This window comes from Nelusetta ayraudi, unplaced genomic scaffold, assembly GCF_046127955.1.
Source record: "Nelusetta ayraudi isolate G7.1 ecotype Tasmania unplaced genomic scaffold, CSIRO-AGI_Nayr_v1 ptg000135l, whole genome shotgun sequence".
In the NCBI taxonomy this organism is placed as follows: domain Eukaryota; kingdom Metazoa; phylum Chordata; class Actinopteri; order Tetraodontiformes; family Monacanthidae; genus Nelusetta; species Nelusetta ayraudi.
The window spans coordinates 20314513-20329339 of NW_027466185.1; the positions used below are offsets into that span (position 1 = coordinate 20314513).

Consider the following 14827-nt stretch of genomic DNA (forward strand, 5'->3'; position numbering starts at 1 on the left):
CTCTCTCTCTCTCTCTCTGCGCTCCACCGAGGAGGCCACACGTGCTCCGCTTCACCCGCTGAATATGCAGAAGAGGTCTCTGGCACCATCTGGCGGCGAGTCCCGGGCACTGACTTGCTCATTTGCATTTTCCCACTTGCCATTTGTTCTTCCAGCTCCACCGTGTGGGGTTGGAAAGTAAAACAAAAAAACAAAACAAAACAAACAAAGTGATGTGCAAAACGAGGCTTCGCCATAGGCGCGTGCGCGGCGGCTTCCGTGCTAACTGGAGGTGGTTGGAGATCACCGGCCTGATCACTCTGACCCCAATCTGCACATAATTACGTTAAGGCCGCTTAAAGGCCGCTGCGAGTGGCAGCGTCACTGGCTCTGTGGCCAGGTGGCACCGAGCGAGCAAAACAAACACACACGTACACCCACTGAGCACACGAGGAGGAGGAGAAGAAGGCGTAGAAGAAGAAGAAGAAGAAGAAGAAGAAGAAGAAGCGGCGTTCCTGGAGTGGCGGGAGATGTCTGCCAAACCTGCTGTGAGTATTCTGACTCTAAGGCTGATTTTTACCGAGTTTTGTTTACAAAAAAAAAAAAAAAAAAAAGACGGTTATTGGCAGCGGACGTGGTGGCAGATGTTCGTTGCAGTGACCTTGGGAGAAAGTGTGGGAACAGTCTGTGTGTTGTGAGGAAAAAAAAATAGGAAATAGAAAAATGAATATGAAGTGGAACAGCCAACAGATTTTAACTTCGTCTGGTTATTTTGAGAAGAGAACCTCCTCAGCTACACCCACGAAAAGAAAAGAAAGAGGTTTGTTTTGCTGTTTAGCTTCAGATTTGGAATTGATTGCAACTTTACAAGGAAACATGACTGTGCATTACAATTTTGGGGGGTTGCGGGAACCTTATGAAAAGCTACAATTTTGTATCCTTGAATAACAATTTGCCATTGAAATATAATTTAAAATGAAAAGCTTCTTCAAACTGCTTCACTAACTATAACAGAAAAACAAAATAAAGCAATTTGTGTACTTTCCAATGCCAATCTGTGGCAGAAACCCCTCGTGGGGTGTGAACTAATAAATCATTTATTGTCTTTTTTTGATTTTGTTTTGTAATATAAGCACTATTCTTGGATCATCCTTGTTGTTGTCACTGGGAAGCTCCAGCAAAGCAACACAGGGTCTTGGCCAGGCGACTTTGCAGGAGGAGGCTGTCAACACAGGGCTAAATATGCTGCTCTCTGGGGATCTATATTTGTACAATTAATCACGCTGAGGTTTTTGAAGAATGAAAAATGAAGAGCTAAAAACGGTTCTAATATGTAGCCTTGGTAACGGTTTTCAGGATCGTGGCCTCCGCTGCATTTGATATGTGTGTCGCTGTCTTTGTTTAGGCGGCTTCCCACCAGGACGAAGCGTCGGCCGGCCGGGTTAAAAATACCATGTTGCATCTGAACGGCCAAAACCTCAAACTGGCGGCTAAAAATGGACGCGCCTTCAAAACACCTGGCCACCATCTGTCAGCGAGTCAGGGCAAGGACCCCCCGCTGACCCGCAAGGCCGCCCCGCTGCCACCGCCGCCGCAGCTGGACACCCCGGGGCCCCGGCTCGACCGGGGGGTCGAGAAGGAGCGGGTCAGGCGGCCGGCGGCCCTCGCCCCGCTGGAACTGCCGGAGAAAGTGCGAGAGGCTCAGAGGCAAAAGCTGAAGCTGTGGACCGAACCCGAAGGCCGGGCCGCCTCCTGCAAGGCGGACGCAAGCGCCAACCCCGAGACCCTGAAGAAGAAGGCGAGGTCCTGCGCGAGGCAGCGAGTGCTGAAACCCCTCGCCTGCCCCGCCGCGTCCGTCGAGCCTCTCAAATCCCGCAACAGATCGCCGAGGCCCCGGCTGAGCCGCTGCCAACCCGCCCAGCCCGACAAGGACTGGAGCCTGGAGGGCGTGGTGTGCCGGGGAACGCCGGCCCCCCTGCACAACAAGCCGCCCTCCCTCCTGCCCTCCCTGCGGGTCAGAGCCGCGGGCGCCGGCCGGCGCCAGAGTCCCGACGCGGGACGGCGGAGCTCCAGCCCCAGCGCGCTGGAGGCCGGGGGGAGGCGGCAGAGGCTGAGGAGGGCCCAGCGCCTGGAGGAGGATCAGCACCCGGGATTAGCTGCGAAGCCGTGCCCGGGCGTCCAGGTGAAAGGACAGGGTCACGCCGGGAAGGGCGTCCAGCAGCCTCCCATCCCAGCCGACCCCTGGGAGCCGGCGGGGGTCCGGCGGGGCCGAGCGACGGGGGGCGGTCCGGGGCCCGCGAGGATCGCTCTGAGGAGAGAGTCGGCGGAGGGCGGGAGCGGCGACCCGGCGCGGGAAGGTGTAAAGCCGAGAGTTCCCCACTGGGGGGCGAGGGCAGTAAAAAACGCAGCTGCGAGCGACAGTGCGGAGCCCTGTTAGCTCTCCCGCCCTGATCGGCACATGAGTTTTAGAGCTTTTGCACTTTTGCTACAGTGAAGAGTGGCAATGTAAATATTTACGGCAAAGCCGTAAAGCACTTGTAGGGAAACAATGCGAACCTGCATGAACCTCTGACTGAAAGAAGGAAAAGTCCGACTTTACTTTTTTTTTATTTATCTATTTATGCTTCAGTTTGCTCCAAAATGCAGGAAAACAGCCCTTTGTGACATCATAAAGGGTACAATACACTGACTGGTACCTTGTGTGTGTGTTTGTTTTTTTTACCCAACCCTTACTGTATCACAAGCACCTTGTTTTTGCCCTCTTTAGAGCAAGTGGAAGGTCCAACAGGGATCTAAGACTGAAAACAGACTGAAAACAGAGGGCTAAATGTCCTGTCAAATTTTTTTTAATTAAAGATTCAAATGTCTTTTCTTATTCGTCCCAGTTAAAGGAAAAGTCAAAATGCAACATGACAGTTCCACATAAGACTGACCTGACTCCGTTCAAGGTTCCCTTGGCAAAGCATCTCACATACATCAAATGTATTAAGTGCATTAGAAAATGACATTTTGGATAATTGGATATGCAATTCCAGGCAGTACATAGTTTGGACCTGTGTAGTGCCTCTGCATTCAACTGGACTCAAAGCGTCCTCGAAAACAAGGTCTGTCAGTTCATCTTTATCCACCCATTGACATTAACACGGCAAAGATGTAATGTGTACACACACACACGCATGCACGCGCGCACACACACACACACACACACACACACACACACACACACACACACCCCAATGGACTTTGGGGTTGGATAAACAAAGTTGTGGAAGTGGTTTCAATGTTAAACTCAGAAAGTCAGAGATTTTCAGTTATTTAGATGTTTGTTTGTTTTTAAGCAGTTCTGTTTTAAAGCACAAGCTCAACAGCAAATAAAGCTATTTTCCCAAACTTTCTTTGTAACGTTTCTCTCTCCGACGTCTCACTCAGTAATATCCAGCCGCTCTCTTATTAAATGGAGTGCGGAGCGCGGCGCTTTGTTCCCCGAGAGGCGAGCGGCAAGCGTGGCAGGGATCGCTGGCTCTGAGCCAGAACAATCTAAAGTTCATTAATGGCCCGGCGCACTTTCCCTCTCAGCCCCCCCAAGCCCCCCTGGAAATAGAAAGTAAATCAATGAGCGAGCAGCGTTTCCTGAAAGAGCATGCCAGGTCGATCCAAGTCATGAATTGTCCCATTTCCAAAGACACTATTCCCAAGATCAGGGAGCTGCGCTGCTTCCATTTGGACAAACAGGCAGAATGAGGCTTTTGGCGGTTCAATCGCTCACTGTAGATGGCCGGAAAGAACAGATTTGCAGAAAAGGAAAATTATGTAAACAGAGCTGTCATGTGGGGAGAGGGAGAGGCCTTCCTTTATTGGCAGTTACTGACCAGTTTATTATTGTCTGCTAAAGCCGCGATGAAAAAGAACACCAGTGCGATGACAGCCGGAGGGATTCGCCTCTTCCGTGTGGCCACAATCGCGCGCTAATTACTCCACTGTGGCCTCAACGATAAAATAATCATTGAACGTCTCTGCCTCTGTGAGATAAGACCTGAGTCAATGCTGTCTCATTACGTCAAGTCCAGTTTGTTTCTTGACCACTATCAACCAATGGGAGGGCTGGGAACTGAGCTGCTCATCTCCTTTTTGTCGCCTCATTACTCTCCACTCTTTTCAAACAAGAAGAAACTTTGCCCTCTTTAAAGCAACACTCTGTTTTTTTGGTTTTTTTTAAATTAATATCTACTTTGAAATTTTAAATCGTAAGACACTTTTTTTAATTCAACTTCTGAGAGCTACATTTTTGAATGCACATGTCCAACAGTAATTAATTAAATGCAAAGGACACAGACGTGTGACAGATTGTTGTATCCATGAATGCGTCGCTAAATGTTGTGCTTCAACAACAGTTTGCATGTCAACCGTTCTCTTCTTCTGGCAGTTTACCTTCTGACTCATTCAGACCAAGACGATGCTGGACATAAAGGTAATGTGATGTCATTGAGACACTGGCATTTTTGTTGTTTGAGCTACACCACCGGAGTTTGGTGTCAATACATTGTTTGAGGTGAATTATATCACTGCATGAACTTTTTACATTTCCTATGCATGTCACCAAAAAGTGAAAAAAAAATTATGCCTAAGATCTTGTGAGCAGTGTAGTTTATAAATCAACTTTGTGATTGATTGAACTTGCAACAGGCAAAATGGGACCACTGCCATTGCGCAGTGCACCCTGCTGGCCTGGAGTTTGGTTGCCTGCCCGACACCCTCTTATGAGAATAGGCTTTGCTTAATGCTATGTGCCAACATCAACTCCTCCTTCCTGCTTTGAGAAGCCTTCTGCCTACATGAATTGCAAAGAGTGTTTGTTTAAACTGATTTTGATGTAGGAAAAACTAAATTTTACCCTTTTAAACCTATTATATCGTAAGTTATTTCAAAACTGGTTTGAATTCAAATACTGAAAATGAGACTAAATTAACTCACTAAGTCACATAATATGGATTTATGAGATGAAAAGTGATCAAAATAAGTTGCTCACATATTTACAACTGTCACGTGTATTTTTATTTTACGGAAAAAAAATTTAAATCATAAAAAAATTAAAGTTTAAGGGGAAAATCAAAGGATCAAAGGGTAAATGGGGAAAAACACAATGTGAATATTGAGTTGATAACACTCTCCTAGAGCGGCACACTCTGCATTACTATGAAAAGCTATTTTTGTTTTAAAATGCCAGTCCCAAAGCAAACCAGTAGGTGGCTGACCTGGTACAGGACCACACAACTTTGCATATGAAAGCTAGCGATAAAACGCTAACAAAAAAAAAAAAGTGATGCTTTAAAATCAATTGAATGAAAAAAAGCAGCAAAAAGTGTCCTCTCACTATTTAATCCTATGATGCCGAGAGCCAGACACCAGACGAAGCTTAGCAGTGCGCATCTGTCGACTGTTGTGTAAAAATAAATGTGCCTGTGTGTGGCGAAAGCGCCAAATCAAGGTTGCGAGCGCGCGCTCGTGTTTCAAAATACGGCCACTTGCGGTCGTCTCCGCGCCGCCGCCGATTGTCCCCTTTATTGCGCCGCTATGTCGGATGAGACGCCCCGTGCGGCCGGAGGCTGCAGCCAACAGGTGGCGTTTCAGACTCACACTCACCTCTTTAACCCTCCCGCACAGCGACGACTTCCTTTGGACTGACAACCGCGACTCATGACGTGCATCTGCCCCGAACCGTCAGTCGGCCCTATACATAGCCCGGCCTGCGCTCACTTTCCCCCTCCTCCTGCAAATCGGCCTGGCTGGACGCTTGTTTCCTTCCCTCCAGCAGTGGGATATTGACACTGTGTTTCAGAGATACTTCCCCAACTGTCAGAGCTCTTTTGATAGGGTGAAAGTTCACCCAGGAGCAGGTTGCACAAAAACTCCACACAATGGGTTCGAGGCACCGCGGCGATAAGAACGGCAGTCCGCACCTGGAATGCGAATCACAGGCCCGCTGTGGGGTCTGCGATTCTAATCAAGAAGTGGATGTGGTGGTGGGGAAATCTAAAAGAAGAAAGGTCGTAAACTGGGAATACGATTTGTTTAAGCATGTGGTTTTCAAATTGGGGGCCGCAGCACTCCAGGGGGCGCCAGAGGGGCCACAGAGGAGAGAAGATAAGAAAAATGCAAATAGATTAATGTAATCTGATTATTGTTTCATCAATATTGAATGTAATCTATAATGATATTTTACGTAATTGGCTTGACGTCGAGTGTGTGGCGTGCTGGCTTGCGCCCCTTGTTAAGCTGATTTACTCCTCAAACTGGCCTTGGTAGTGCAAAATGGGCAAAGAGACTAAAGGAACAGACAAACAGCCCAACTGTGGAAGACACTGCTGGAAGAAAACCTAAGAATTGGCCAACTACAGCAAGAAAATATGAGGCAGCATACGTAAGTATGACTTTACAGCCATAACAAAAATGGGCATGATTATCAACATGTGAGTTGATGGTATTCTTATTCTAAACAAATGTAAAAAATGATTACCGTAAACATTCTAAAACTTGATGTCTCTTTAAATATTCTGTCGCACTGTCTCTTGGTTTTGCAAAGGGGTTTTGGTTTTGGCCGTGTTCTGGAAAACTTTGTGAACTTCTGATTGAAGCAACCTTCTGCACTGTGCTTCCTGGTAAAAGACTCCAGCTTTATGTGTGTGTGTATGTATGCGGTGAAAGTGGCCACTTCCTGTCCCAAACCACCACTTCAGGGCACCTAAACCTTCTGGCTGCTCCCTGGGGGCTTCAGTCCACTGCCTATATGATGGCGACCAGGATGGGTCAAACTCCGAAAAGCAATTTGTTTTTCCCAAGCAAGTTGGTTAAATAAAATATATAAAAAGCCCTCTGGGCCAGATGCTGACGCTGGAAAGAAAGAAGCAACAAGCGCTTCTTTGCCTGGCTTTTAAACGCGGACGCCGATCAAAGGCGGGAAACCCTGATGTAATGGGAAACGTTTCGGATGCGACACGAGATCACAGGGACAGACTCATGACACGGAATCTGCACACATGACCAATCTGTAATCATCCCCCCCCTCCTCGCACCCTCCAAGAAACTTAAATACAGCTTTCCTAGTGAAGGCCCAGCCTGGCCCAGCCCGGCCCGGCCCGGCCAGGCCTGTTACCAGGCGAAGGGCGTTTCCGCTGTGGCTATCAAGCAGTGGTGAGGGCCGGACAGTGGAAACTGGGGGCCCTCTTTGTATTTATTTATTTTTTTCCCTCCAGCACTTCAGATGGGTGCAGCTGTAGAGAAGAAGAAGAAGAAGAAGAAGAAGAAGAAGAAGGAGGAGGGAAAAAAGGGACTAAAATACCCAGTTCAAGTCGAGTCTATAATTGGCTGTGCCTCTCGGAGCGCCCTTTTTTATGCGCGAGTGGCAGCGGCCCCGCGGAGAACACTAGAAGCCCGGGTGAAACCCTACACCGCTGCCTCCCTGCCCCCCCACCCCACCCCACCCCACATCCATCCACCTCCCTCCCTCCCACTCCGTCCGTCCGTCCGCCGCATTTCTCAGCGTCTGTCACTTCTTGACAACAGGGCTCGGCGGACTGTCACCCCTGGATTACAGCGATAATGAGCTCACCTTGATTTGCTGCACCCGCAGGCTGTGGGGGGGGAAACTTTTTTCTTTCTCTCTTTTTTTTTTTCTTCCATTAAGGATAGTCACCATCACCTGTTCATGATGCCGACCTGCTGCTGAGTCAGACGGGTGAGCGCCTGAGGCAGAAAGAGGGAGAGAGTGAGGCTGACGGTCCAGTGGCGCTGGCTGAGTGACAGGACAGGTAAGTGAAGGAAACACTGCACCAATCCCAGCTCATCTGTGTTTGTCTTAAAACTCATTCCAAGTGACTTTTTTGAACACGTTTTGCAGCCTCTTTGAAGCGATGCCTTTTGTTTTGTACATCCGCATCCTGTCCTCAAACGTTCTGTCTTTTTTTCCACACCTTGGGACAGATGAACATTTCTGCTTCTGTTTTAGACATCTATGCTCTAAGTCCCACTGCAGTCGTTGAGACGGGAAGTAGGAAAAAATGAACCTGAGCTTGTGCTCAAGTGTTGACAGAGGAAAAAACAGAGCTCGACTGTATCTGTTGGTCAAACAGCGGTTGAGAGATGACTTGGTAAAACTCGTTTTAACCTTTTTAAACGGGTCTTTTCATTGTGAATGCACTGCAATTGGAGCAATTATGGCAATTTAGCTCATTTAGCCTTATAAATAGCTCCAGTAAAAGCAGGTTGTAGAAGCAGTCGGAATAATCTGATAGAAAAGCGTGCAGCTTGAGGCAAAATCACTTTTTCCTCCAGCCAAAGTGAATAACGCACTCTCTGTGCCACACGCCGGGACAAGTCACAAGGTTTCTGCTTTTAAAGCCTGCACTCCCAAAGTCTTCTGAAGTGTGAAGCTCATGCACTATATGACGTGTTTTTAATAACAAAATGAAACATGTTTGGAGTCTAAAGTCTGTTTCTAAGTTCTTATTCATCCATAACAGGATAAAGGGGAAAAAGGACATCTTTCTGCTCCTATTTTGACATATAGTGACTGACTAACTATTTGAATGGACTCACACTGACTAAAGCTTTTTCATATATATGTAAATACAGTACTACCCAGAAAATTAGAACATCCTGAAAAGGTTGTAGTATTTCTGCAATTCAACTTAAAAGGTGAATTTGACATATTATATAGACAAATAATATGCAAATCAGTATATTTCAAGTTTTCATTTCTTTGGATTTTGCTGATCAGGTCTTGCAGCTTAAAAAAAAACTCAAATTCAAAAACTCAGAAAATTAGAATATTACATAAAGTCAAATCTTTATGAAAATCTTAATCAGCAAAGTTACAAGGAACTGCTTGAGATATGTCAATTTGCATGTAATGGCTCGATACAATTTGTTAGTATCATCTTTTATGTTAAATTTCCAAAATAAAACAACTTTTACTTGATATTCTAATTTTTCGGGTAGTACCTGTATATATATATATGTAAATGAGAACAAAACAATCCTTGTGACTTTGGAAATCAAACTGCGTCCCTGATGGGGGGCCTAAGGAAAAGCATGACAGAGTCATTTTTAAAAAAAAATAATCTAAAAAAATATATTTGAATTAAAACTGATATCAAAATTGAGCTTTTCACATTAAAACAAATTAAGACAATTTTATATTTTTTCTCCTGAATATGCATGAATGGGAAGCTTTTATGGCCTCTCACATCTTTCACTGAATGTACAAGTTGCAATACCTGTTGCTGCCGCAATGACAAAACCTACTCAACAACATTGTTCCACTAAAGGTCAGCCCACTAAACCTCAACATGTTCTTCAAATTCAGATTTTTGTTGAGTCAATGAAGAAAACCAACTCTAATTGCAATGATTTCTAGACTTAAAGTTTGAATAATTTTGTTTTCAGACAAAGTCCTTTTGCTTGTTCATATTTAAATGCATCAGTGGCCAATTTTCAGGTGCAGTGCTTATTATGCCAACTACACAGGTAAAATTAATTCATGCGTAACAGTTGTTTGGCACTAAAAATCTGAGTGTGAATAGATATTGACCAATTCCGTGAAAAGCGCACAGGAGCAGGAGCCTGACTATAGCGACTGTTATTGCTATTCAAGCTGTGCATAACTCAAACTTCCCTGGTGACCTCCCACAGTGAGACCAGCCTGGACGAGTCGGTGTTATGTCTACACGCAGCCACACGTTGTCCCAAATGGCAGGTGACACAACCTCCAGTGTGCAATGGGAGCGACAATGGGAGCAGGAACAGTTTCCGCTTTCATATGAGTGGCTTCTGTTATTGTCATCAAAGCACGATGTCATCAACGTGGCTTCATAAGACAGAAAACAGAGGGGTCAGACATTTGCACGATATTCGTGTGTGTTGTTTTTTTTTGGATTCATTACATTTGCCGAACAACTAATGCCATTTTAAATGCCCTGTGCTGTGATCTCCCCGCACGACAGGAAGTGCTTTACCCAATTTGTTCTCGCTGTTGTTAAAAAGAATTCCACTTTGTGCTTTTTAAAGCATGTTGTTTCCTTTCCACTGGTAAGTCGCCAAGCATCAGTTCACGCACATGTTAATGTCTTTCGCAGTTTGGACTCCTTTATGTGGTAGTAAGCTGAGAGAATCCAATCAACAGCGAGGCCAAGATGAAGTTTCGACTGGGATTTAGGATCACCCTGATCTTGGTTGTCCTGGCCTTGACTCTTTCTGGTGAGGGAGTTGAAGCACAGAGAGCAGGTAAAGTGAATTAAGACCTCATATTTCTTATGATTAAGAGTACAAGGTCTCGTATGGGATGATTAGATCATGCTGTCGTTCTCCCCCTCTGACAGGGTGCAAAAATGTCCACTATGACTTGGCGTTCATCTTGGACACGTCCTCCAGTGTTGGGAAAGAGAACTTCGAGAAGATCAGGCAGTGGGTGGCCAACCTGGTGGAGTCTTTCGATGTGGCGCCCGACAAGACGAGGGTCGCCGTGGTCCGCTACAGCGACAGACCCACCGTCGAGTTCAACCTGGCGAGGCACAGGACCCTGGAGGAGGTGAAGAGAGCCGCCCGTAACATTCGCTACCTCGGAGGGAATACAATGACCGGGGATGCTATCAGCTACACCACCAACAACATCTTCACGGAGCGCAACGGAGCCAGGTCCAAAGCGAGGGGCATCCAGAGGGTGGCCATCCTCCTGACGGACGGCCGAAGCCAGGATTACGTTCTGGAGCCCTCCAAGGCGGCCGCCCAGGCCGGCATCAGGATGTTTGCAGTGGGCATCGGGGAGGCGCTGAAGGTGGAGCTGGAGGAAATTGCCGCTGAGCCAAAGAATGCCCACGTCTTCCACGTGACGGACTTCAACGCCATTGACAAGATCAGAGGCCGGCTGCGGAGGAGGCTGTGCGAGAGTAAGTCAGCCGGCAGGCTAATTGCCAACACACAGCTCCAGAAGTGCGTGCCTTCTGTTTGAAGCCGGCCTCGCCCTAAATGTGCACTTAATCAAATGGCACTCTTATTTTTAGCTCCCTCAAGCGTATTCGTAGGAAAAGACCCTGACCACAAAACCCCACCCCGACCGCCTGGAGCTGCAGCCCATGCACACACTGGTTTCGTGGCTGCCTTTTTCTTCTTTTTTTTTTAAGTCAACCTGCAACGTGTTCGGGGGAGCTGTTGCAGTAACTGGCCTAAAATTGAGAGTTCTCTAACCAAGACATTTCTGTGGTGTAGCAGGCTTTTTCAGCCGCTGCCTCGGAGTTGAGGTGTTTAGCACTAGAAAACTGGTTTCAGTCTGACCTCAGTGTTTTCTCACTGGGGCCCTGTACAAAAAAAAAAAAAAAAAAAAAAAAAATCCTGGACACGTTGTACAGGATACGTGTTAGGAAGCAACAGGCTTTATACGGCCAAATTAATTACACAAAATACTCTCTAGTGTCCCATAAAGCATTGTTTCTAGCAACGTGTATAACACTGTGTTGTCCAGTAGGTGAGTAGAGTGGAAGTGTGAGACCGGAGAAGATGGATGCCTGGCACTCCAGCACTTGGAATTCCAAACTAAAGTTAGCCAGACAGGAAAAAATAGGATTCCATAGGTCTAGGCCGCAAACAGTAAAAGCGGAAATGACATAATTGCACGCTTCAGCACGCCGAGATGAGCTACAGCAAGACAAAGTCCATGCTCTGGCTCAGAGATGCCTCACATTTTGACAGGTTTGCAGAGGTACATAGTGGTAATGTTTCATGGCAAAGTGTTGGTTCTGACTCCTCCAGCAGGTCAATTTTTCATTCCTTATTTTTGAGGCCATACCGTCGTGCAGAGTGCTACCGGCATCGCAGAGAGTCATTGACCTTTAGCCTTGACACCCAGACTTCAAGCCATAAACCAATGATGTAGGTTATACCTTATATATATGTGTGTGCGTGTGTGTGTGTGTGTGCATATATATATATAAAAAGTGCCACACACAAGTCTGAAGCAAAAATCTTCAGAAGAACCAACAAAGGCTAAAATTAACACATAAAGACAGTTCTAGTGTTTTCTTTTCTGTAATCTCTAAAAATCACTATGAGTGGCCTCTAAGTATAACAGTGGTCAGGACAGCTGCCCCACTGGGAAATGTAAGTTATTTTCACCTAGAAAATTATAGCTGCCATGCTTTAAGTTGGTCCATCGCAGCTGGTCCAGTGCTGGAAAGAAAGCGTTCACCTTTTTAATCTAGCTATCTTAGCAGAATAGTTTGGCCAAAATTGGAATATCACCCATCTGGAACCCACATTATAGATGGATGCTCTGGTTCTAATCCATGTAACCATTCTGTAGTTTCACAGAGAGAATTCAGACATTAATGTTCTGTCTCAAATGTAGCGTCTTAGATTGGAAGCATGTTCTTGTAAGCATATGAGGTCGGCTGGAGTGAAGAGAGCAACAAGCCAACAGTCTATTTTGACATCTTACAACTGTCTCATGTCTTGTTTGCTTTAGTGTTTGAAACACTGTCACATACAGTTCTCAGGCTGTTTTCTGCCAAAAAGAGAGAGAGAGAGAGAATTGTAGATAACGTAACTGCATTATGTTCTTGCTGGTCTTGTCTGGGATCACATCACATCACACACTAGCTTTATTTTTTTCTTCATGAAGCAGATGAAGAAACAAATGCCTGTAAAACTCCAGAATGGTTATGTTATTAAAACTAAAGAAGTGAATAGAAAATGGGTGATTGAAAATGTAATTTTATCAACAAACTATCCCTTTAAAATATATACATTTTATTGCAAACACAAGTCCGTATCACACAAGACTACAGAGCCACTCAATTTAGAATCTTTGATGGTCATACAGCTATAAAACCCAAAGACGCTGATATATCAAAAACACATGATGTTGCACTCAACATCTGCTGGTGACCTGTGTGAGCACTGGTTTCAAAAGAAAAGTTTTATGTTGCTTGCATCTAAACTCGCCACCGCGTCCTTGAAATTATAGTGCTGGAGCCGCAAGTGCAGGGAGTAGCTCGGCAATGTAGCATGCTTAGTCTCAGGTCTATCGCAGGTCTGTCAACTCTCTGACGTACCTAGTTCCCTGAGTGGTCATTTTGTTGTAGACTAGCCGTCATTATAAACATTTAAAAGGTGTTTTTTTTTTTTCTAAAATAAAAAATATGTTCATAAAAGGAACACTAAACATAGAAACAAAGCACTTCCTTGAAAATTACAACTGTATGAATGTTGGGTTGTACAGTTCCAGCTCTTTCCGTTTTTTATCAGATGCGCTCTTTGCTTTGCGTGGGACCAAAGAAGGAACAAAAATAAACTCAACTGTCATCACACTAAAAACTGCAAGAGTTTTAAAGACTCTCACTCCCTCAAACTTGATGTTTATGGCGGCTGTATTTTAAGAAAACTGCGGCTTTCGTACTGACTGCCCTGATAATAAAAAATCACTGGGACAGTTTTAATGAGAGGCTTCTCTCACCGGATTGATTACAAACTGATGAAATGATCCCGCTTTCGCTGTCACACCTAATCAACAATCCGAGCATATGGCGCACAGGGTGCGCGGGTTTGATTCATGTTCAGTTTGTCGGCTCTAAAATTAATGCGGGGGAACAGATCACAGATCATCATCATCAAACGCCGCGGGTTTTTGCCTTTGCGCAGCTTTAATTCGATCTCTGCTTGTCGGTCTAGCGGCAAGAAGGGGCATTATTCAGTCTGGATGAGGCTGGAACTGAAACACAGACAAACCACCAATCAACCAGACTGATGAGTCCGGCTTAGTTATTTTGAAATTTGAAAACTGTGCGGGTAACATTTGGCCCTTGCTGTCTTTGAAGATCTATTCTTTTCGCATTTTAACCTCCGGCATTGTGATTTGTCAGTACAATTGGGAGATTTGTTGCTGAAGGAAGCACACTGTGACAACGCTCGTTACTTGGGAAAGCGCATTGACATGCACTTTGAAATACTCAAATTATCTGGGCCTGCCCAAGCAACAATTTGTCCACTATGTTAATGCTATCTTGCTAATCAGTACCTTTTAAATGTTAAGCCAGTCATTGGCACGTACAAATTCAACACTGAAAGCAAGGAAGCAAACTCCGTGGGTAAAATCAACCATGTGGCAAGTTGCCCTGCACTAACCGACAGCCGACAGACTCTTCTTCATTGGGTGGAAGGGAATGCCTTTTTAAAACAGCAATTTGCTTGATGAAGTGCAGTGTGTGAAAGCAAACTCGAACGAGTTGTTGTAGCCCCAATCGAACTGTGTCTACCAGACTCAGACGAGGTGAAAAACAACCTCAAATGGCAAGTGGTAAATGGACTGCACTTATTTAGAACTTTCCAGAACCTTCATCGAATGCCAACGTGCTTTTGCAAAGGCCTCTCCTTCATCCCTTTCACGTGCATGCTGTCAGTGTTCTGACCAGAGCCAGTCCGACTGTCTGCTCAGATGCTTGACACTTTGCCGCCTCCTGGTTTAAACAGAAGTAGCAAACATCTTGACCCCCATGATGGCGGCACATCACACGAGAAAATAGACCATATCAGGTGCCTCATTTGCTAGAAAAAGAGCAGTTGCCATGTGTTGGTTTTGTTCCATTCAGCAAAGGGTTGGCCCCCACTGAGTAGGACTGAACTATAGTACAATTCTGACTCCACACACATACAGGTGATTGTTTTTGTCAATTTGGCAGGGGCATTGTGACGGCTGTGCATGACTGTACAAACTCAAACAACGAACAATGACTTCGCCCATTGAGCAAGCCTTTTCCTGAAGTGTAAATGACATTGACAATATAACACCAGCGACTGCCAAAAA

At 45.6% G+C, this 14827-nt stretch overlaps 2 protein-coding genes across 4 annotated transcripts in view; both read left to right on the forward strand.

The window, feature by feature from the left end:
* Positions 1–263: 263 nt before the first annotated feature.
* On the forward strand, positions 264–2814 carry LOC142877119 (uncharacterized). The gene is made up of 2 exons (XM_076011502.1): positions 264–527; positions 1385–2814. The coding sequence occupies exons 1-2, from the start codon at positions 510–512 to the stop codon at positions 2414–2416; spliced, it is 1050 nt and encodes a 349-aa protein (XP_075867617.1). The 5' UTR covers positions 264–509; the 3' UTR covers positions 2417–2814.
* Positions 2815–7488: 4674 nt separating this feature from the next.
* Positions 7489–14827, forward strand: part of col22a1 (collagen, type XXII, alpha 1) — a 48576-nt gene continuing 41237 nt past the window's right edge. For all 3 annotated transcript variants that reach the window (XM_076011384.1, XM_076011385.1, XM_076011387.1), the window contains exons 1-3: positions 7489–7784; positions 10110–10257; positions 10353–10919. In XM_076011384.1, coding sequence (XP_075867499.1) covers positions 10167–10257; positions 10353–10919 — 658 coding nt within the window. In that variant the 5' untranslated portion in view covers positions 7489–7784; positions 10110–10166. The remainder of the gene's footprint in view (positions 7785–10109; positions 10258–10352; positions 10920–14827) is intronic.